The sequence below is a fragment of the Peromyscus eremicus genome, chromosome 9 (assembly GCF_949786415.1).
Source record: "Peromyscus eremicus chromosome 9, PerEre_H2_v1, whole genome shotgun sequence".
In the NCBI taxonomy this organism is placed as follows: domain Eukaryota; kingdom Metazoa; phylum Chordata; class Mammalia; order Rodentia; family Cricetidae; genus Peromyscus; species Peromyscus eremicus.
In genome coordinates, this window is record NC_081425.1 from 104,104,265 (window position 1) to 104,126,960 (window position 22,696).

General features: G+C 46.3%; 2 protein-coding genes across 5 annotated transcripts in view; one reads left to right on the forward strand and one right to left on the reverse strand.

Moving 5' to 3' along the window:
- The window catches only part of Rarb (retinoic acid receptor beta), a 147,352-nt gene extending 128,312 nt beyond the window's left edge, over window positions 1-19,040 (forward strand). For all 4 annotated transcript variants that reach the window (XM_059274180.1, XM_059274182.1, XM_059274181.1 and 1 more), the window contains 5 exons: window positions 2,675-2,835; window positions 12,257-12,433; window positions 14,787-14,991; window positions 15,712-15,870; window positions 17,633-19,040. In XM_059274180.1, coding sequence (XP_059130163.1) covers window positions 2,675-2,835; window positions 12,257-12,433; window positions 14,787-14,991; window positions 15,712-15,870; window positions 17,633-17,829 — 899 coding nt within the window. In that variant the 3' untranslated portion in view covers window positions 17,830-19,040. The remainder of the gene's footprint in view (window positions 1-2,674; window positions 2,836-12,256; window positions 12,434-14,786; window positions 14,992-15,711; window positions 15,871-17,632) is intronic.
- Window positions 19,041-19,089: 49 nt separating this feature from the next.
- Top2b (DNA topoisomerase II beta) overlaps window positions 19,090-22,696 on the reverse strand; it is a 63,756-nt gene continuing 60,149 nt past the window's right edge. Inside the window, exons 34-36 of the mRNA XM_059274179.1 lie at window positions 21,321-21,446; window positions 20,431-20,525; window positions 19,090-19,578 (exon numbers count right to left, since the gene is read on the reverse strand). Of these exons, the coding sequence (XP_059130162.1) occupies window positions 19,411-19,578; window positions 20,431-20,525; window positions 21,321-21,446 (389 nt within the window). The 3' untranslated portion in view covers window positions 19,090-19,410. The remainder of the gene's footprint in view (window positions 19,579-20,430; window positions 20,526-21,320; window positions 21,447-22,696) is intronic.

The window sequence follows — 22,696 nt, forward strand, 5'->3', positions numbered from 1 at the left end:
CTGGATTCTTCTCTCAGCACAGTTTCCAGAGTTCATCCACAGAGTAACCTGCATCAGTTACATTTCATTTCTTTCAATAACAAGCAAGATTCTATGGTTTGACAAATCATTTAGTTTATATGCCATCCACAGACGGGCATGTGGACTGTTCCACCCCATGGCTGTTAGGGTTGGTGTTAAGAATAGTGAGATTTGGGTCTGGAGAGATGGCTCAGCAGTTAAGAGCACTGGCTGTTCTTCCGGAGGTCCTGAGTTCAATTCCCAGCAACCACGTGATAGCTCACAACCATCTGTAATGAGATCTGGCACCCACTTCTGGCCTGCAGGCATATATGCAAGCAGAATACTGCATATATAATAAATAATAAATCTTAAAAAAACAGGTTATAATTTAAAAGTCCAGGGTTATTAAAAAAGAATAGTGAGATTCATGGTCTCATTTTTCGTGTATATTGCTGTTAAGTTAGTCCTCTGAGGTGTGTGGCAGGAGAAGAGCTGCCAGGTCATATGGTAACCGTTAGGAATATCAAAATTCTCTCAGAGACGTTTGGGAAATATACTTGTTGCTTGGGTTTGACCTTTGTGTGGACTAAAGCAGAGGCATGTCAAAGGAGGGGTCTAAGGTCTTGTACAAGAGCCTGGGACACCTACACACAAGCCTTCAGGATACAGTACCTTCTCCCTGGTAGAACACCATTCCTCGAGAGAGTGTAGAGACCACCATTCTTCCACTCCGTGCTGCCCACCTCATTGTGTGCTGCTTCTGCTGTGTTGTGTACACACACACACACACACACACACACACACACACACACACACACACACCCCACAACATGAGGCCTTTCGCCCCATCCCCAAATCTCCAAGGAAGGTCTACCTAGTCGCAGTGTTACAAGGGAATACCATAAAGCCCCTTCTTGGGCCTCTATTTTTCCATCATCTAGAACAACTGTTCCAGGGACTGAGAAGGAAGGTACCAGCCTGGGTTCTCCCACGTGTCCACTTCCTTGGTCGTAAGTGGATCCGATAGAGAGAGAAAGCTGGCAGCTCTGTCTCCTTACAAGGGGATTAGGTGAGTTCTGGGGTCAAACCTCCAGGTTCAGGTATCAAGACACCCACAGAATGTTCCTCTTCCTAAAAGTGGTCCCTCCTGGCCTCGTGAGCTGCTTACACAGACAATGTCTTCTCCTCTGTGCCGTTGGCTGCCCTCACTTCCTTCCATTCCTCCTCCCTCCCCAGCCTGTCTCCCCTTCCACGCCTCCCCCCATCTCCTGTCCACACAGATCCTGAGGATTCTCCCAGTATGGACACTGTGTGTCCTGATGACCTATGTGCCCTTAGGGAGGCAGCCAGGCCAAATCCTCTTAGGCAGATCAGATTATACCCTGGGTCATCTTGCATCACACATGCCCAGGTCATGCTGGCATCGTATACGTCCAGGCAGCCTGGGTCCTGACACTCCAGTGAACATGGACTCCCTGAAGGGGTCATGTGATCTGGTATCGGTCTATCTGCCTCCCTGGGTTTCAGGTTCCTGCCAAGAGCTGGAGTTTGGCATTGCACTCACTTACAGCCATGGAGAAAGCTGGCCCTGGGAGGAGGCTGTGCCACAGGTCTGAGTCATGAACCCTACTGTGTGCCAGTGTCCTGCTGGGCTGGGATGTGCAGGGCCAAGTGGCACTTATCTCCTGAGGTCCAGGCAGCCACAAGTGACCTGGAACTGGGTGTCTGAATGAACGGGTGTATGAGTAGACAGTTGTCTTGGCCAAGGGTTTTGTAGTTTTAAATAACATGATAAATAACAAGATATCATATGGTTAACATAAGAAGTCTAAGCATAACACATAAAGGGACACAAACTACAGCCTTATCACCCTCAAGAGGAGTCTTTTTAGGTAACAGTCAGCTGATTCTGAAAAAAAAAAATGAGGAAATGAGAATGCTCACCTCACTATGAAGCAACCTTGCTGAGGGATCTGGATCCCAGGTATAACTGACCTGTCAGTCAGGGTTCCTTTGATGTGATAAGTATCAAAGGAAATTGTGGGGTGGGTTATTTCATCTTCCAGGGGATGAGGGAAGTCATGGCATGAACTTAATCAGGGCAGGAACTGAAGCAGAGGCCATGGAGGAGTGCTGCTTACTGGCTTGCTCCTCATGGCCTACTCACCCTGCTTTCTTAGAACACCCAGGGCTACCTGCCAGGGGTGAACTGGGCCCCACTACATCAATCATTCATCAAGATATGCCCTCCAAGCTCACCTACAGGCAATCTGATGGAGATCTTTTCTCAGTTGAGTTTCTTCTTCCCAGAAAACTCTAGTTTGTGGCAAGTTGACAAAAACGAAACAAAACAAAACAAAACAAACCCACCACCCAGCCAGGACAAGATCCTTGCAGTTCAGTCACTCAGGACACCCCTTCGGACCCTTCCCACTCATGGCACGCAGCCTGCATTGGAACTTCTTACGGGTCAAGCTTCCACAGACTGAAGTGTGTACCCTGCGCATTGAGAAAGGCATGGTTCTGCCAGAGACGGCCGAGGTCCTTTCCTGGCTGAGAACGGTTCCCTCCTTTCTTGCTGCTTCCCTTCCAAGTGTTAGGGCTGGGAAAGGGGACTTCTTGCTCAGGAGCACGGCCTGGCTCTCCATGACCTCTCGTCTCCCTTTTTCAGCCGTCAGGAACGACAGGAACAAGAAAAAGAAGGAGCCTTCAAAGCAGGAATGCACAGAGAGCTATGAGATGACAGCCGAGCTAGACGACCTCACAGAGAAGATCCGGAAAGCCCACCAAGAAACCTTTCCCTCACTCTGCCAGCTGGGTAAATACACCACGGTAAGAGCCATCTGCCTAGGAGGCCAGCAGTGTGTGCACAGGCCCTTGTGCACCCACATAGTTCCCATAGTTTCCTGTGGTCGGCAAGAATGCTCACCCAGTCCAGCCCTGAGCCGGCCTCGCAGCCAGGCAGGATTCCTGGTGGCTCTCTTCCCCACATGTAGCCTTAAGACAGGGGCTAAGGCAGTTTTTCATCTGTGAGCACCTACTGTGTGGTGGGCTGCCTGCTGAGCACTGGCAGCACAAATTAATTGTGTTTGTGTCTCCTCTTTGGGATTTTGGTCTGCTCAAGTCAGAAATTTATTATATAGGTTGTGGTAGATATGTGACCTGGAGGGGATCTGGGGTCCATCTTTTAAACATCAATCTAGCTATAGATTCCAGGCAGGATTATGGGGCCATCCATTCTCTGGGTCATGATCTGGCTTCTAGGAGGGGTGCATATAATCTTAAGAACATCTGGGAGGGTACAGGACAGGGTGATCTGAGCCCCATGAACAGGTGGTCCCATGTACTCCACTATTCAGAAGTGGCTTTTTACTAAGGTTATAAATCAAGAAAGGGACAGAGAAAGGTAAGACTTGGTGGGAAGCTTTGGTTGGAGGATGCTCCAGATGGGATCATGGGACTTTGGATTTTCCAAGGCAGGTTAGCATGTATTGTTTTCAGTAATGCACACTCCCAGTTTGTGCACACACTGGGCACTCAGTAGATGCTTGAGAAGGAATGAATGGATGCAACTAGACCGCCATTCCAACCTCTTTCAATGATTCCTAGTGTTGTCCAGATTGCTGGCCAGTAAATGTGCTTGAGGGTTCCCCATCTCTGGTTTGGTAAAAGGTATACTGGGAAAACAATAGCATGAAAATCCTTAGGATTAAAAAGAAATGATGATAATGCCAGGAAGGAATAGTAAGGAGAGGAGCCTTGAAGTCATGCTTGAAGAGTACATAATGTCCTGTGCTTAGATGTTAGTGCCTATCAGTGATTGGCAGAGGTGGCTAGGGCAGGCCCAGAGCTCTGAAAAACTTGGTGCTGAGACATGCCAGGTAGACACCCAGGGAGCCCCAGGCTCCTGTGGGAGCTGTGGCTGCAGTGATACAAGGCAGTGGGTCCCCTGGCCACAGAGAACTTGCCATGTGTGGAAGCTGAGAAGGGTGGCGAGTGGCACTTCCTGAGCTCAAGGGTGGCAGAGGCACTTGACGATCCTGAGCAGCCACACGTTCCAGCTTCCTGGGGATGGCTGCAAGCTTTTCTGGGATACTGAAGCAGCTCTATTCAAATCACATTGAAAACCTCAGCTCAAAATGACCTTTGGGGGCCTTTTCTGCCTTCAGCAGAAGAAGCAGAAATGCTGGCCTGCCTGCTGGGCCACACCCACTATTTTGGGGTTCACTGTCTTAACCCAGAGTAGGACAAGGCTGGATGCTGCCGGGAAACTGTCATTTTCACATAGGAAGGACACAAAGACTGGAAAGGTATATCAGAGCACAGGCCAAGAGTCACACCTCACTCAGCTCTCCTCAGCCATATGGTGTGAGCAAATGACTTCTGTCCCACCCACAATCTCACCTGACCATGGGGTGCTGACATGGCTGGAGGATGAAATGAGATGATTCCTAAAATGCTTCTGGAATGGGACCTGGCATGTGGCAGGGGCATGGCAGAAACCCCACCGAGCACATACCCATCCCTGGACAGACACCGTGTGAGTGGGTGACTAATGAGGAGTGCCAGTGAGCAGGATGTTTCCTCCTTTTGGAAATCGTTATCAGCAACCATGTTGCAGGCACTGTATTATTCTATCCGGCTAAGTGTGAAGATGAGCTTAACCTAAAAGGTAAAGACACTGGCTCAGGTTGGGGCCAAGGGTAAAGCTGAGAAACAGCATCCTGTGGGGTGGCAGACTGTGCCAGGAAAGGAGTGAGAAACAAGAAAGGGAAACCATACAGGGGCTTCAAGGACGTCAGAGGTTCCCGTCTTTCCGCGTGTACAGATGGAGAGCAGTTGACAGCAAGTCTTTGTTTTGTGGTTAGCATCTTTGCAGCTGGTGGTTAGCAAGCGGTCAGCATTTGCAGGAACCATGATCAGGACCTCATTCCTTTCTGTTCTAAGGGCCCTGAGAGTGGGGGCGTTGGCCCCACATATACGTAGTAGACCAAGCTATAAGAGGATCAAGTACCTTTTCCTTTGTTTAGTGGTCCAGTAGCAGACACAGGACTTAAACTGTACCAGGTGCAGGGGGCTAGGCAGACAGCTTGGGCCAGCAGGAGCACAGTTACAGGAAGTCCTTGCTGCTCAGGGACAAACCAAACTCCTAATGCCAGAAAAGTATGGCCATCAGAGGAGGCAGGTCCTCTGAAGAGGACTGAGAGAGCCAGAGCAGGAGACACGACCCCGAGTATAACCACTCCTGGGACCATGTTCTGCTGATGAAGGACTTTCCCCCTTCTCCATGCGACAGTGTCTAAACATGGCCTGGTCAGGCCCCATACCCTGACTCACAAGGTAACTAGATGAAACGGCCCGGTTGCCATGGGTGGTGGTTGCCTCTTCTGGGGACCCACATCCAAGTGTGATCCTTACCCCTGTGAGCTCACTCACACATCTGCACATCTCTCTAGAGGCAGCCCCCAGCTTCACACAAGCAGCCTCCTTGGCACCTCAGCAGGATGACTAGAGTCTCTTCTGCCAGCATTCTTCAGCAAGGTCCAGCCCCGGCTACCTCAGTGGTGGACATTTCTGACTCACTCCAGCTTCCTTTCCTGGAATATTAGATCTCCTTCCAGACAAGCATCTCATCCAAATCTTAGTTTTAAAGACTGAGGGGTGTCCATGCAGTTTCCTGGACCCCTTCTCACGTACCCCGCTTTGGAGCAATTTGTTGTGTTAGTTCTCTGTTGCAGGGGCAAAATGCCCGGCAGAAGCAACTCAGGGGAGGAAATGCTCACTTTGGTTCATGGTTTCAGAGCATGTGCCATGGTAGAGGAGTGTGGGGATCCTTCCACTCACGGCAGGGGAGGTGGAGAGAGTGTGGGGGTCCTTACACTCACGGCAGAGGGAGGGGGAGAGAGTGTGGAGGTCTCTCCACGTCTGGTGGGAGGAGGTGGAGAGCATGTGGGGTCTCTCCACTCATGGCACAGAAGAACGTGGCTGAAGTGACTAGGTAAACTGAAGTTACAGCAGGAAACAGTGGCTGGAGATGACCTTCAAAGTTCAGCCACTGGTGACCCTGACCCTGTTCCAGCTAGACCTCATCAATGAGCATTTCCACATTCTCCAGAAACAGCACCATCGGCCTGGGACCAAGTACTCAGACATGAATCTATGGGGGACATTTCCAATTTAAACCATAATTGAGCCCACCTGGCTCCTGGAGACCACCAGTCCCAAGCACTCTGTGGGGGAACCTTTACAATGGAATGGGAGAGGAAGAAATAGATGTTTACCAGAGGTCAGCCCCTCCCTGCTGGGCAGCAGGACAGCCTTCAGGAGGAGTGTACGGCTGTCTTTCGGTGCTCTGAGATGCCTCCAGCTGCTCCTTTCTTCTTACCATCTCTGCAAAGATCTGGCTTTGTTTCCAGTGTAAGGGACTTGAAATCCTTTCTGGAAGTAGGTGGGAATACACATAAATAACATTGGCCACAGCACATCCTCTGCAAGCTCCCAGTTCCGAACTCGGCATTTGTTAAAAGCTTTTTATAGGGAGGCAGTTGCTTCAAAGGCAAGAAACTTCCTGCCCCTTTCCTGGGGGGGCACACATGTCAGGTGCCTGTGGCATAAGTGGGCAGGGAAGAATCAGACAGCAGACAGCCACCTCTGCAGATCTGCCACTGTGGCTTTTATTTCCCAAATTACAGCTAGTCAATTAGAGATACATTGGCAGGTTCCAGGGAGAAGCAAGGATGAGGGAAGGACACACATACACACACACACACACACACACACACACACACACACACACACACCCCACCCTCTGCCCCTGACCTGAGCAGGAAGCCCACCATCAGGCGCTCAGCTATGTCTGGTGCTGCTTAGGTGGCACTTACCTCATCCCCTGAGCCTGGGTTCCTCCTCTCTATAATGGTAATTTTGGTGGTATAGGCTTCATGTGTATCCAGACACTTCTGTGAGAAAAGGGTCTCAGAGAATCTTACACAGTTTCTGGCAGGAAAAGTGTGCAGACTGGAGGGCCGTCCCCTGGATCCTGTGAGTGGCTTGACGTCATTTAGAGCCATATGCTTGGCTTCTAGAAAAGTAAGGTGGCCCCTAGTAAGTTTCCTAGCAGCATGGGCCACTTTTCCACGTGCTGCCGTTCACTCCCCTAATGGGGACTGGTGGGACATAAGTTGTCCTGGCAGAGGTTTGCGAACTTGAACCATGAAGATTCAAGGAGCTTTAATGCTCAGAACAGACAGAATCATGTCTATAATGATTCTGCCACAGAGAGAACTCACCAACAGGCTCTGGGAGACAAGTGTTACAATGGTAAGTGTGTGAGCAATTCCAGGCACCTGCAGGCATGGCGTTTGTTTGTTTGTTTGTTTGTTTGTTTGTTTGTTTTTTAAAGAAATCACATGTGTGATTGGTTAGGGATAAAAACCTAGAACTCAGGGAGGCTGACTCTTACGGGAGATGTACCCAAGCTGGGTTAAGACACTTTGGGGAGTCATGAGGCCAGAGTTCTGACCCCTCTGTTACCTCAAAGCTCTGTCACTTGAACCAGCTCATAACCTCCTGAGACTCAGTTCCCTGCACCACACACTGTGTGCCATGTTGCCGTCCTGCCTGCCATGTTGCCGTCCCACCTGCCATGTTCCAGCCACAAGTATTCAGTTCTTACCTGATGTTGGTCTCATAGAGCTACCTCAGAAAAGTTTCACTAACTGGGTAACTTGAAGCTACATTACCTTTGCCTCCCATGCCAGGGGAGTGGAAGTCCACACTCAAGGTGTGAGCAGGGCCGTGGCCTCAGACAGCCCCAGGGCGTACTTCCCTCAGCTTCTGCCTTTAGTGGCTGTCTTTACCTTTTCTTGGTTTAGAAATCATGCTGCCTCCCTCCAACTTCCCATGAGCACCGTCTCTTCTCTCTCTCTCTCTCTCTCTCTCTCTCTCTCTCTCTCTCTCTCTCTCTCTCTCTCTCTCTTACTCCTTGTCCTTGCTCTCCCACTGACATACATGCCTAGCTGTTACGTGCCAAAGTACATGGTGTCCCAGTGTCTAGGGTCATGTTTATTGACCAGGAAGATGCTGGTCTCACTAATGACATCATGGTGGTGCTGGGACCATGTAGCTATCTCATGAGAGCATCCGGCCAGGAAGGAAGTCACAAATACAATGCAAAGTTTAAGCGACTTTAAGGAAATAAAAGAGATGAAGCACCAAGAACAGCATGGCTGCCACAGCCTATGTGCATGGCATCCCCTCTGCTTGCCCAGGTATCCTGTACAGGCCACTGCCATTCTCTGGGCCAGAGCCTCCTTGTCAGCCAAATAGAGTCACAGTGGTGCCTACCTCATGGAGTGTTGTGGAACATAGAGGAGAGCACACAGAATGGCCCCACGTCTGAGGCGGCCTAGACAAGGAGTGGTTACCTTGAGAGCACGTATGTACAGGATGGAGAAGTGGACTGCAGAAGACAGAGCAACCTCACAAACAGGACTTGGAGGACACCTGCCTCTTGGGATGGACAAACAACTCCAGGCCTAAGAAGGGCGCTTCTCAGGAGAGGCTCTCAACACTCCCACAAAACTTAAACTTAATTCTTCTGAGTTGTTTTATAGTCTACACCCCAAATCCTAGCCCTGGAGAGACAGAGCAAGGATGATCACCAGACAGGGCCACACTGTGGAGACCCTGAAGCCTACACCCCAAATCCTAGCCCTGGGGAGACAGAGCAAGGATGATCACCAGACAGGGCCACACTGTGGAGACCCTGACTCGGAGAACCAGGGTTGGGGATGCGGCTTGGTGGGAGGGTACTAACCTGTGCGCACATGGCCCTGGGTTCCATCCACAGCTCCACGAAGAAAGAGAAAAAAGAAGAGATTTTTCTCTTCACTCCTTAGCTTAAAAACCCTCAAATAAACCCCTGACCTGCCCCGGAGCTTTTAGACATGGTAGATCTTGCCTCTACTGATGAGTATTTTTCTGAAAGAGATACCAGCTAGAGAAGCAACCGAAAGTCATCCAACAGAAGGGACTGTGCAATGGCAGAAGATATCATTTAACTGGATTGACAGGACTGGGCTTTTCCCAAGAAGGCCCTGGGTGGGGAGCAGGGTGGGTGCTGCAGGACACAGCATTCTGGGAAACTTACGTTCTTCCACAGAATGTCAGGGGACTTCCCAAGCAGGCAGCACATTCTGCCCACAGTAAGGCCTGGCTCAGCCCCAGTGTCCTTCCCCTTCCCTGTCACCTCCTCTTCCTCTTCATCCTCACCTGCTTCTGAGCATCTTTCCCCCACCCCCTCAGTGCTCTCTGTAGCTGCTTCCATCATCAACCCTCAGCAGGCCATGCTCTCCACCTACCGCAGCTGAAGATAATGTAGGAGCCATTTCAAGCCTCGTGCCTATGAATCCAGCAGCCAGGATAATAAAACACGGGGTTATTTTGTGTTTTATTAACTGCCTTTTGCCTTCAGTTTGCATAATCATGAACTGGATTGACAGGCTGTTACTGGGTTGCTCGCTGTTTTAATAGAAGGAACCATAGGCCCCCCTCCCACTCCACTCTTGCGTGATGGAGCAGCTCATCCAAAGCTGATGAAGATTTCCTTCACACTGGCTGCATCCAGCAATGTCATTTTTTCCAGATGGATACTCCATTGTAAAGTGATTTCCCACCAAGCTCGCCTCTGCCCCTCTCTTCTGCGGCATCTTTCTGTGAACTGGATAAACTGCCTATTAAATTTAATTACAGCCCGAATGGCCACACGTCTTGATCTGGCACACACACACCCCTGAGTGTACTGTGTTCCACAAAGATCCTTGAGGAAGACATAAAATTAATCTGGAAGATGTATGCTTGTTTCTGCGGGGACACTGTGGAAGCCATGATGGCTACCACCATTCTGAGGCCGTCTCTAGACTCCCATCTTCAAACTCTTCCCTCTGGATTCCTACTGATGTTAGAAGCATTGTGAACTTCTGTGGACTGATCTTACTGAAGCAGGGCACTGGACCTATTGGTTTGCAATGCAGAATTGCATTTGCAGAGATAGAGGCATTTGTCCAAAGAGCCACACGCCAGGCATAGTCTCTCCTTGCATGGTTCAGTTTGTCTTGGAATTCATGAAGATGTCTAGGTTACTTTCAGGAGAAACAGCCTCTTGGTGTCTCTTCCACAGCATGATGTTGTTCTGTGACATCTCAGACAAGCAAAGGATTATGAGATGTCACTCAACTTTACTGGACTCAACTAAGTGCTCACTGGGCCAGCTGCACTCTAGGCAGTGGCAGGCCAAGCAAATGAGCCAGGAAGTGGTGGGGATTTAGAGAGGAGTACTATAACAGGCATAGAACATGGAGGGAAGAATGCTAGAAGGTGGGCAGTCTTCACAGAAGGCCGAGGAAGGCACAAAAGAATGTTAAGTTGATCAAAGACTCGAAGGGATACATGCTGCAGGGCTGAGAGACAGCTATCTAGGAGGACACACGGCCAGTACAGAGGCCTGAGCTGGGCTACGACCAACCTTCAGGTAAAGCAAAGAGACCTGAAAGGCTAGAGCTGAAAGAGTTTGGGGAGAGAGTAAACAGAGGCCAGATACCCTCTCATCACCAAAGTGATTGGGCTTTTAGCCTCAGGAAGATGAGGGAGATAATGACAGAGATGAGGAAGGAAATTGTGTGAGAGAGATGATGAGAGGTGAAGGAGGTGGTCAGAGGGTGCGACCTGGGTAGGGTGGGACAATGGGTATGTGTCTGGGATATTTAAGTCATGTGTGCCACACTGAAGACTGCAGCTCTGGGAATGCTGCCAGGCCCAAGCTCTTGGTGATGGCATCATTAACTGTTCTGCGACGCTTTTTGACCTTTGTTTTTCTTCCGAGACATTTCATTGCAACATGGAAGCTGAATAGTATAATGAAGCCCTATGGTCACTACAGACCACTTCTGTTCCATCCCTGTAAAGGCGCCTCTGGCTGCTGTAGGCCACCTTCTGGTTCCTCACACCCCCACCACAGTAGTTAATATTCTGATTTTTCCAGTGTACATGATGAGCTGCCATGCCTATGTTCAAAGTATGACTAGAAAACTACAATGTCATCACTAAATAAGGCAAGCCTCTTGGACACCTGAACTGTTCAGACTCTACACTTTCTTGTGCTTGTCTCTCCTCCTTATTTGCTTTAAGTAGAACTCAGAGAAGGCTCACAGCTCAGCCAATAAGTCTCTTTTTATCAGTTAAGCTTCTGGAATGTAATTTACATGATATAATGCTTCATCTTCTCCAAAGATATGTATTGATGTATTACAGACCATTGCCAACACTATGGAAAGGTTCCTCATGCATCTGTGACACCCCACCCCACCCACAGTCCCCAGAAGCCACTGCCTCATCCTCCATGAGTACAGCATTGCCTCTTCTATGGTGCCCTGGGATGGCCCATCCTCCATCAGTACAGCTCTTCTATAGTGCCCTGGGATGGCCCATCCTCCATCAGTGCAGCATTGCCTCTTCTATGGTGCCCTGGGATGGCCCATCCTCCATCAGTGCAGCATTGCCTCTTCTATGGTGCCCTGGGATGGCCCATCCTCCATCAGTACAGCATTGCCTCTTCTATGGTGCTCTGGGATGGCCTGGTCTTGTGCATCCATCTTCTTCCCTTTAGTATAATGTTCATGGCTGCTACAGATGGGTATCTGCCCCCTTCTATTGATGGCCCCCTCCTATTCACTATATAGTCATTATTAGCATCGTGACAATTGAACATTGGTTCCCTCCCCATAGCTGCTCCCATGAAATGTCTTGGGTGGCTCCTTGGCTTTGCATGGTATCTGGGGCTCATGGTGCCCTTGTGGTGCTTACCACGTTCCTGCATCTCCTATGAATGAGTAGATTCAGAGGCTTCATTTGACCTAGGGCAGCCTGAAGCCTGGTGGTGTGTTTTCCCTCACGACACCCACATGGCAGTAGCAAACAGTGATGACCAATGTCTAGAGGCATCAGTTCATGGGACAGACACCAGTAGGTCCATCACTCCTTCATTAGGAGTGGATGACTACACAGAGAAGCTTGCCCTCCTTTGCTCCCCAGATGTCTTGTGACTGGTGTAAAGTCTGGGCAACTTGAAAGCAGAAATCAGAGGCTGCTCAGAGACAGCAAGTGTGAGCCCATTCTTGGGAAGCATCTCATTCCTACCTCTTGGTGGCATGTCACTCATTCTTCTCCTCCCTCTCCTCTTCTCTCTCCCTCTCAGAATTCCAGTGCTGACCACCGGGTCCGACTGGACTTGGGCCTCTGGGACAAATTCAGTGAGCTGGCCACCAAGTGCATTATTAAGATCGTGGAGTTCGCCAAGCGTCTGCCGGGCTTCACCAGCCTGACCATCGCAGACCAGATCACCCTGCTCAAGGCTGCCTGCTTGGACATCTTGGTAGGAACCTTTCTGAACTCTAGAAGTAAGGAGGGAGTTGGAGGCTTCCAGGAGATTCTGAGAAGACTACTTTCCAGTCTCATTTCCTAGATCTGGAGAGCCCTTCCCATGTGCTGGAATTTCCCTGCACTGACAAAAGTTCAGAGATCCCTGGGTTTGACAGGACTTTCCTTGTATGTCTCTCCACTGTTAAAAACCCCCAACCCCCACCACACCATGTGATCCTTACTGGCCCTCAGTGATGGCTTGCCCCTGGCTTCTGCATAGCCTTTTCCAGAACAAGCCCAGTTATTACAAAGAGCACCTCCCTCCCTCTCATGAGCCCTCCTCACCTTGCCCTGGAGGCCCATGGGACATCTGCAACCTACCCATAGCATAGCCCTGCAGGTGCTCAGGACCACTAGGATTCCGGGGCTAAACTGAATCCCTAGCCTAGCCCATAGCATAACTTTGTGAGGCTACCACCTGTGGTCTAGGGAAACTTTTGTCTTAATGCAGCTACTAAATCAGAGACCAGACAGGTACAGGTCTGGAGGCTGCGAGCCTAGGATCAGCCAGCCAATGCTGTTGGATTCTTAGGTCACAGGCCCTCCAGCTGCTTCCTCACTGGGTTGAGTTCTGTGGTCCCTTTATGTCTAAAGTCTTCTCAGGGCTGCATCCTCATGACCCACCTAGGCTTAGTCTCCCTCAGAGGTCTACCACGTCATACCTTGGAAGTGGGTCTGCAGCTTGTCCATAGCAGCACTGTGGTCCTTTCTATGGCTGTGAAAATGGGGAATTCCTCAACCATAGCTGCCACAGCCTTCAGAGAGGAAGGCTAGGTTCTCTTTTAAAACCATGGAGCTGGGGCTAGGGTAAAGGGATTTTAAAGGCAGACACTGCTTCCCACTGGAGGTCACTTATGCGTACAGCCTTATGACTAAGAGTCAGGGCTTTTTCCTCATACTCCTCCTATTGCTCATGACATAAGTGGATTTTCAGGGAGCCACCCTCAGTTGATGCCAGGGGGAAAAAAACTCTGGGCTCCCTGTACCCCTGGATAGACATGCCACTTAGGCGACTTAACCTCTGCTTAGCAACAGAGAGGTGTCTGCAGGGGGAACACAGAATGCAGAAGCCTACTTCATGAAGGTCCTGCTCTGAGAGAGCACAGAGGACAGAGCCCCTAGGGAAGGACTGGAGACCGCAAAAGAGCTCACCAGGGCCTTTAGGGTAAGGTAGAGAAGGCAGAAGTCCTGCAGGATGACAGTGTGCTCAAGTAGAGGGTGTGGAGCACAGTGAAGTTGTAAGCCATGACTGCAAGCACACGGAGGGGCAGGCTTCTAGAACAGAGAGTCTGCCTGTGCTCCATTGTGGGGTGCCCCTCCCCACCAACTCTGACTGGACTTCCTCCTGATCCCTGGCACTCTGCTGACTCTGCTCCTGGTGCCTACCTGTGTGGCTACAACCACATTGTATTATGAGATAGGGCTTTCCTTGAGTTTGAGTCCAATTCATTGTTTGCTAGGACACTGAGCAAAGCATGTCGCCTGAGCCCCATGGCTCTCATCTGTAAATAACAGGACTTTAGTCCTGAAGACTGAATATAGGGTATACCCATTTGGTCTATGCTAAGCACCTACAGAAGACTTGTTATATTAGTTACCTTCCTTCTTGCTACAACCAAATACCTAAAAGAAGCACATAAAGGAGGTGTATTTGAGCTCATGGTTTGAAGATACAAGCCACAAGGATCCCTGGCTGCAGGCTTGTGAGAAGGCTAGTCATATTGTATCCAGGTCCGAGACCATGCCAGTTCTCAGTCGACTTCATGCTTCTTCCCTTTGTATTCAGTCTGGACCCCCCTATAGCCTACGGGATGGTACCACACACATCCAGAGTGCGTCTTGCCTTATCAGTTAAGCCCTTCTAAAATACCATAGCAGACACGCCCCAAGTTGACATGCAGATTAGCCATCACAGTTGGTAAGGATCACCTTATTTTTGGTTGGCTAACCTTTTGAAAACAGACTTTTGTTCCTCTTCTTCCCCCAGCACCTGGCTTGGTGCCTGAGAGATAAGTACTCAGGAAAACAATATTTCAATCAAATTATGATTTATTTTGTAAAAAGTTATTTCTCAAAATGTGTGTCCCACTTATTATTTCCTGAATAACCTAGCTCTGTTCTTAGATATCTGCCAACATGTAACGAAAGAAGACACTAACGGTCTTCTACAGTGGGGCATGCTGCCCATGTGAGGAGGCCCAGGCTCCTCAGGAGTTCCTGCATCTACTGTAATGCTGGTGGATGCTATCAGGACAGGCCAGCAAAAGTGATCCAGCAAGTGGACATACATATTTTCTTCCTTCCAGATTCTCAGAATTTGCACCAGGTATACCCCAGAGCAAGACACCATGACCTTCTCTGATGGCCTTACTCTGAATCGAACCCAGATGCACAATGCTGGCTTCGGTCCTCTGACTGACCTTGTGTTCACCTTTGCCAACCAGCTCCTGCCTTTGGAAATGGATGACACAGAAACAGGCCTTCTCAGTGCCATCTGCTTAATCTGTGGAGGTACTGTTCATGAGTCCCCGCACAGAGCAAGTCGCAGGACAGCATGCGGCTCCACTGGGGTTCTTCTGCATGGAGAAAGGCAGTGGATAAAACCTCATGGAAGGAAGAGTTTTACTTTCTTTTGTTGTAAATTAAGTAGTGGTATTTGAGCTCCTTCTGCTCTGAAAGAACTGCCAAAATCCAGTTGTCCAGTTTCTCTTGTGGGAAACAGGTACATTTGTAAAGGCAGGATCGTGCTGCTATATGCCTAAGGACATTTTAGCGATGACCCAAATGACTTGCATGTTATTTCTTAATATAGCTAGAATGATTCAAATCACTGCCTGGGATCCCTCCCCATGCCCGTGTGCGCCTGGTGAGCTGGAGTGAAGTATGGCCCCTTCTTTGTAGTGACCCCTGCTGGCTAACCAGAAGTCAACATTAGTTCAAAAGTAATGGCTGTAACTAAGGGGCAGGCTTATCTCTCTGGCTTTCACAGCCAGCCTGCCCAAGGTGCTTTTGTTCAGTTCAATACTGACACCATCTGGTCATGAAAGATAATTCTTGCCTCCGGACCCGAGCAGTGGGCATCAAATGTGCTTACTAAGGAACAACTATCTTCAAGTATCACTGCTTAACGCAATTGCATTTATTTGGAGGAATGGGAAACAAGAGAGGGGATGGCCAGCAGCTCTTCAGCCTCGGGACACTAAACACTGAATACTTTCTCCTGCTATCCAGACCGCCAGGACCTTGAGGAACCGACAAAAGTAGACAAGCTCCAAGAACCGCTGCTGGAAGCACTAAAGATTTACATTAGAAAACGGCGGCCCAGCAAGCCCCACATGTTTCCAAAGATCTTAATGAAAATCACAGATCTCCGCAGCATCAGCGCTAAAGGTATGTCTTCAAGGATGGAGAGGAGGGCAAGCCGTGCCAGCTTTTGCTTTTTAAAACCTGTGTTTTAATCTTAGGAGTCTCATAACTGTGTAAGTTGGAACGTGTATCTCACAGAAATCCAAAGGCATTAAGCATTGTCTGAGCATGCATGTGTACACAGTTAAGAGTTCCTCAGGTTTCCTTAGGAAGACGTTTTGACACTGTCTCTGGCATGAGATTAACAGAAGCAGAAAACAGATGCCACTACCCAGTGATATTAAGAGATTATTCAGTTTTCAAATGGGATGGCAAGTTAGAAAAGCAACTCTTCCAGATAGTGTATTTTTTTAATTATTGTTGGGGCTTGCATGCATGCCCTTGGGGGTTAAAGGACAATTATATGGAGTCCCTTCTCTCTTTCCATCTCAATGTGCATTCAGGAGCACCAACTCAAGTCAACCAGCTTGCACAGCACGCCCTTGGCCCTCTAAGCCATTTCACCACCATCCCCTTTTTCAGAGTGCGTATTTAATTTTTTACAGTCTATACATTTCATCCCAGCTTCCAGATATCTCAGGTTTCTATACACTTAGCTTGTTTTGTTTTTTTGGTTTTTTTCCTTTGCATCCTAACCTCTAGAAAAACATGAGTAAGACTTGGGGTCACTGCAGCCACAGCTCTGGTGTAGGCAAGTTAACTCCTGCAATTCTGAGTAAAGGAATTCTTGCCTGGCTGAGAGATATAAATATTCTCACCTCATGATTCTCACTCTATGTGGCAACTCAGGCAATTATAGGAATGCCTAGAGCCATCTCAGAGCTGAGCGCAGAGGGCTTTTCTATGTAGATGACTCAGCAACTGTTCCTTGTGCCAACTCTGCTATTACCTGTCATGTCCTCCCCATTAGCAGACTCCACATGAGGATCTTGGCAAGCCAAGACACAAACGCTACATTTCAGAAGGTGCTTAAATGCACAGTGAACTTGTTTGACAAGAAATCTCAGTTTGTTTGTTTTTTTTCAGTGAGACGTTCTAAGTTCATCCCAGCATGGGATTAAGAGAAGCAAAAAGAGACCAATGCTTGAGTACATGTTAATATCACTCTCCATGGATAGCTATGCCAGTGACCTGAGGACTAACAGCCATGTATAGAAATGTCCTAAGTCCTATATTAGCAGAGTCCAGCAAAACCCTGGCCACATGGTTCTGAAGCAGTTTTCCTGTTATTTATAGATTTCCATCTAACCAGCTGCATGTAGGGGCTGTGGGATCTGTGATTGCAGAAAACCACTACATGTTGTGATTCTGGCCCACCCTTCCATTGTGGAAACTGCCCATCCCTTCACCTATATTCTTCTGATCTTCCATCAGGAACTTCTCTTTGTAAATTATATTTACTCAATCTGACTGAAGCACTGCAACTATCAAATTTGTACAGTACACTTTTCCACTGCTTTTCCTCAAAGTGAAAACCTAACAAAGCTAGCCTCTGGAGTACCCAGTCAGTACATACTCCATATTCAAAGGGAGTGGCAGATCAGCCTCTGCCTGAGAACCAATCTAACTGGGATCTCAAAGCACACCTGACACTGACATTCTAGTGGCCGATACTCCCACTGTAAACAGTCTTATGTTCTCACTTCTAATAAATGGGTTCTTTTCAACAAAGACACAGGTCACTTGATGCCTGTATTTCACAACTCTTTCACACAGCTGAGGGTGAAGGTTGGTCCCTTCGTATCTAGCTCGTATCTAACAAGCTTTCTATTATCTCTCGAAAAAGGTGCAGAACGTGTAATTACCTTGAAAATGGAAATTCCTGGATCAATGCCACCTCTCATTCAGGAAATGCTGGAGAATTCTGAAGGACATGAACCCTTGACCCCAAGTTCAAGTGGGAACCCAGCAGAGCACAGTCCCAGTGTCTCACCCAGCTCAGTGGAGAATAGTGGCGTCAGTCAGTCACCACTGCTGCAGTGAGGCACTTCCAGCTGCTGCAGACATTCCAGGACCTTCAGTTCCGGAGTGAAAATGCAAGGAAAACATTTTTACTGCTGCTTAGTTTTTGGACTGAAATATGTTAAACTCAAAAAGGACCAAGAAGTTTTCATATGTATCAATATATATTCCTTACTGTGTAACTTGCCTAGAAATACAAACTTTTCCAATTCTGAAATTCAGCCATTTCATGCCACCAGAAACTAGTTAAGAGCTTCTATTTTCCTCTCTGAACAGTCAAGATGCATGGCAAAGACCCAGCTGAGATGATTTAGCCCTGGTTAAGTTTCTGAAGACTTTGTACATACAGAAGTATGGCTCTGTTCTTTCTATCCTGTATGTTGGTGCTTTCTTTTGTCTTGCGTACTCAATAACAAGACACCAAGGTTATGGAGCAGACTACTGTACATCACCGTGCGTCTTGCTTTCATGAATAACAAGGCTCACGGTAAGGAACCAGGACCTTTGTACAGTACAGGATAAGACTAAAGACACTCTGGTTTAAGTAATGTGGAAGCTTCTCCTTGCTTTTCGATGCTCTCAAGCTGCATCCTTTCTTTTATGTTGCCCAGATAGAGTATACCACTTCACTGCACTAGCAGAAGAGAATTCTGTATCAGTGTAACTGCCAGTTCAGTTAATCTAATGTCATTTGTTCAATTGTTAATGTCACTTTAAATTAAAAGTGGTTTATTCCTTAATGACACAACTACCGATGAAAAAAGATGCATTTTTACAGTCATGATAGCCTCCAAGGCAAAAACACTGTTCAGTGTTAGTAAGTTTGTTTACCTGTTCACAAGCCATTGGAGAGATATCCCAGGATAATCAGCAGGCTAGTCTATCTGGATTCTAGTAGCCCAGTATCCTCCCTGACTCGTGCCTGATCCTGGGATGTCCCCATCTTGACTCTTGAAGGTATGGGCAAGTGGCCTCCTCTGGCCTTGTTCAATCACTAGGACGCAGAGTGACAGCTGTGGTAGCGTGGTTGACAGACTCAAGTGTCAGGTTCTGAGTTCTCATGTAAGCACTAGTGGAATTTTTTGTTTTTGATATATTAGCAAAAGTCTGTGATGTACCTTCACTGGCTCTGTTTGTACATTGAGATGGTTTAACAGTGCTTTCTATGTTCATATACTGTTTACCTTTTTCCATGGAGTCTCCTGGCAAAGAATAAATATATTTATTTTAAAGGTGTGTGGAACTTTTACTATGTTTCACCTTCAGTAAAGAGACTGAGAACACAGTTCCATTTTTAATGTTTAAATTTCATTTCAAAAAGCAGGTCTGTAGTCTGCAATCATGACAATTAAAATCTGTGCTAATGCACGGTAATCTATAACAATTCTACAAGCCAATCAGACAACACATGACATTTCAATGAGTAAAAAAGAGCATAAAACTGTATGTGTAAGAACAAAATGTTAAAAGGCCTACCACAATAATAAAAAACCATCAATTACATCATCACATTAAAATAAGCCAGATGTACAAAATTCTGAGACAGAAAAGACAAAAGACAACACAAGATATTTTTGAAAAATGTTCGTGCTCTTTGGGCACTTAATTAAACATTGCAAAATCAACATCTTCTTCTTCATCAGACTCTGCAAAATATTTGACTTCTTTCCTAGCCCGACCAGTCCGTGGCAGAGCAGGTGGTTCAGAAGTGAAGTCTGAGGGGAAGATGTCTACATCTGAATCCTGATCAAAAGATGTTTTCTTCGGTTTCTAGACAATCGCCCCCAAAAAACAAAAGTTTAAAAATCCCAAAGTTAAGGAAAGCCTATTGTTAAGAACTATTATTCCTTATATTTACATTTATGGCATATTGACAATAATCATACTTTTAAAATTAGAATCGACATGCTAACTTAAGCCTAAAATGAATTATGGATGAAAGAAACCAGATTAGATATAGTAAGTAATTAGCTACTTTGGGCTCTTGTGTTTACCAAGACATAGCCTCATCAATGCAACATCACTATTCTGAAATTATTTCTTACTCAACAAGTATATACAATGTCCATATTAGAAATTATTCAAGTTGCCCTATTTTCAAGAACATATTCAGAATTCATGTGAGCAGAACAAGGCTATATATGCACAGTATGTAGAACACACTATCACAAGTGTTGATAAAATATTTAAAAAGTCACAGAATAGACAAGAGGTAGAAAAGGGAATTGATGGGAAAGAACAATTTATAAAGCTGTAACCATCCATATGTATACTTTTAAGTTTTAATAGGAAGAGAAAATAAGTGGCAAGGGGGATGTACCTAAGGCCACTTATTCACTCAAAAAACAAAGAGTTTCTAAAGGGTCAGATTAATTAGGAACATTAGGCACAGTCAAACAAACTCAATTTTTAGAAATCAAGTTAATCCAAGTTTTAAGAATATTCCAATATTCAAGTAGCACACAACTACAATAGTTCAATAGATAAAACAGGAGATCCTAAGGGAAGTTGATGATGCTCTCATCAGTGTGAGAGCACTTTTAAGTGCTCTTGCAGACATTACGGCAGGGAGTGAGCACATGCAGTGCAGACCCTGAGCCATGCTGAGGCGCTCTTGCTTACCTTGCTGGCTGTTTTAGCCGGTTTCCTCCCAGGGTTATAATCACCTTCATTTTCTGAGCCTGATGCTTTCCTTTTCTTTGCCCCTCGGCCTTTACCTTAAAATACATGAAAAGAGTTTTCCTCCCAAAGGTCAACGCAACGTAAGATAGATTCCCAAGCCTTAAAATTATTTCTATACCCAATAGTAGAGCCTGCAATTCTACCCTCTTGCTATAAATGACATCTTTGACGGCACCATTTTAATTCTGGAATATACATGACTGAAGAGTATTTTAAAAATACACTTGAAACAAGTGAGAAATACAGGAAATATATTTTTAAAAAATACATTTAAAACAAGTAAAAAATCCTGGAAATAAGGTTCAATACTAAGCCCTGATAAAAAGACTAGCATTTTGCTAATAGGACTCTTGAACCTAGGAACAAAACTTCTTACAAGAGTGCTTAAGTTACCTGTCACAGCTGATAAACTTACCAAGGTTTCAAACCACACACACCTATATATTGACCTCCACAGGCTCCATGATAGTTTTCTTAGCTTTCCTCCTATTCTATTTCTCTGGCCTACATAAAGACCCTGCCTCAAATATACCAAACAAAGGAAGTGAGAGACAGAGGTGGGAGAAACTCAAGAGAGTTCATTGTAGCATCTTTTAAGCTTATTTTCGGTATATTACTTAGTCTTGCCAGTGTTCTAACTGATGAGTAATGTTCTAAACTGCTCTGTGTCCTTCACTCCAGTGCAGCACGGCTGCACAGTGCTAGTTACTGGCACGTGACCCAGTTTCAGATAAACTAGGTACCCCGTCACTAAACTCTAAAATAGAGCTGAAGAAACTAAACCCTTTCCTTACAGCACTGTTTAAGAGTTACACAAAGACAGCCCTCACCTTTTGGTGTTGGAGTCTTCTTTGGAATGCCAAATTCAGAATCTGAGTCAGAGTTTACAGTCTCTACGACTTTCTTCTGTTTAGGTGCTCTCTTGGCCTTAGGGGCTGTATCTGAAGGTGGTTTACCTATTAAGCAAACATCCTTTTAGTTGGTCAATGTAATATACTTACCAACAAACCAAGCTGAAATGAGTTCTGTAACAGTGAATTTCTTTTTAAATTACTGATTAAAAAAAGAAAAAAAGAAAAGAAAAAGAAATGGTTTCTCTCTGCTTGGTGCCAGTATAAAGGCAAATATCCTCCCATGATGACAAAATGAGTATTATTCAATTAGGCATAATTTAATTTTTAGGTAATTCAATTGAGATATTTTAAGCAAGGGGCATTAAAAGGAATTAAACAGTATCTTTTAAATATATATTCATGACCAAAAAAGTATCTTTGACACACTAATTATAACCACACACTAAATTCTAGTTTATAAAAATGATTTAGTGGGGGAAAACATTTTTATGGGGGTCTTCAAATAGAACAAATACAAAGCAACTCATTTTCCTCCAATAGTTGAAATCCAGACTTGGCATTTTTATGTGGAAAGAAACATGAAAATTCTAGATCAGTAGATGCAAGCCCTCACTTTGCCATATTATGTTTTAAAAACAAACTTCTGTTTTCTTTTCATCTTCAGTTCCATGTAATCACTTTTAACTTGTGTAATAAAAATGAGTGTGGAAAACAAATATATTGGATAGACTGAAATGAACTGCAGACTGTTCTATTAAAAACTGAAAAGTGTTGCTGACTTGATGGGAAAACAGAACTGAGTCTCAAGCTGAGATACTCAACATAATGCCCCTCACTGGCTAATAGGAGGAGGAACTGTATATGGTAGGGGTGGCCAAAGGCTATGGCTTTTACTCTCTTTGTATCCTCATAACTAACTCTACCTCAGGAACCCAAAGGCGGCTCCTAGTACGAATACACATTCATTACAACAAGGCAATAGGGACCACAGCTAGTGTTTTCAAGCTTCCGGAAGTTATATGGCACTTTCCAACCCTCCACCAAATTAGGCCAGACATCTAAATATTATAGGATGCCTTTTGTTGCAAAATATTGGAACTACAGAATGTAATGTGAATAGAAATCCATGTGACTCGGGGTTAACATAAATAATTCTAAATGTCCTTCTCTTGAGATACTATCTGTAAATTGTCTTTTAGGAAAGAGGTAGAGAAAGAAGATCTTGCCAAGGTCTTTGAAGGCAGTTTCCTAGTTCAGCTAACACAAGGCCCATCCAGCTAGTAGAGAAACAGCTAAATGGGTTAGGTGGGAGATAGTCTGGTCTTTTAGTTAATGTTAAACTAACTCATTAG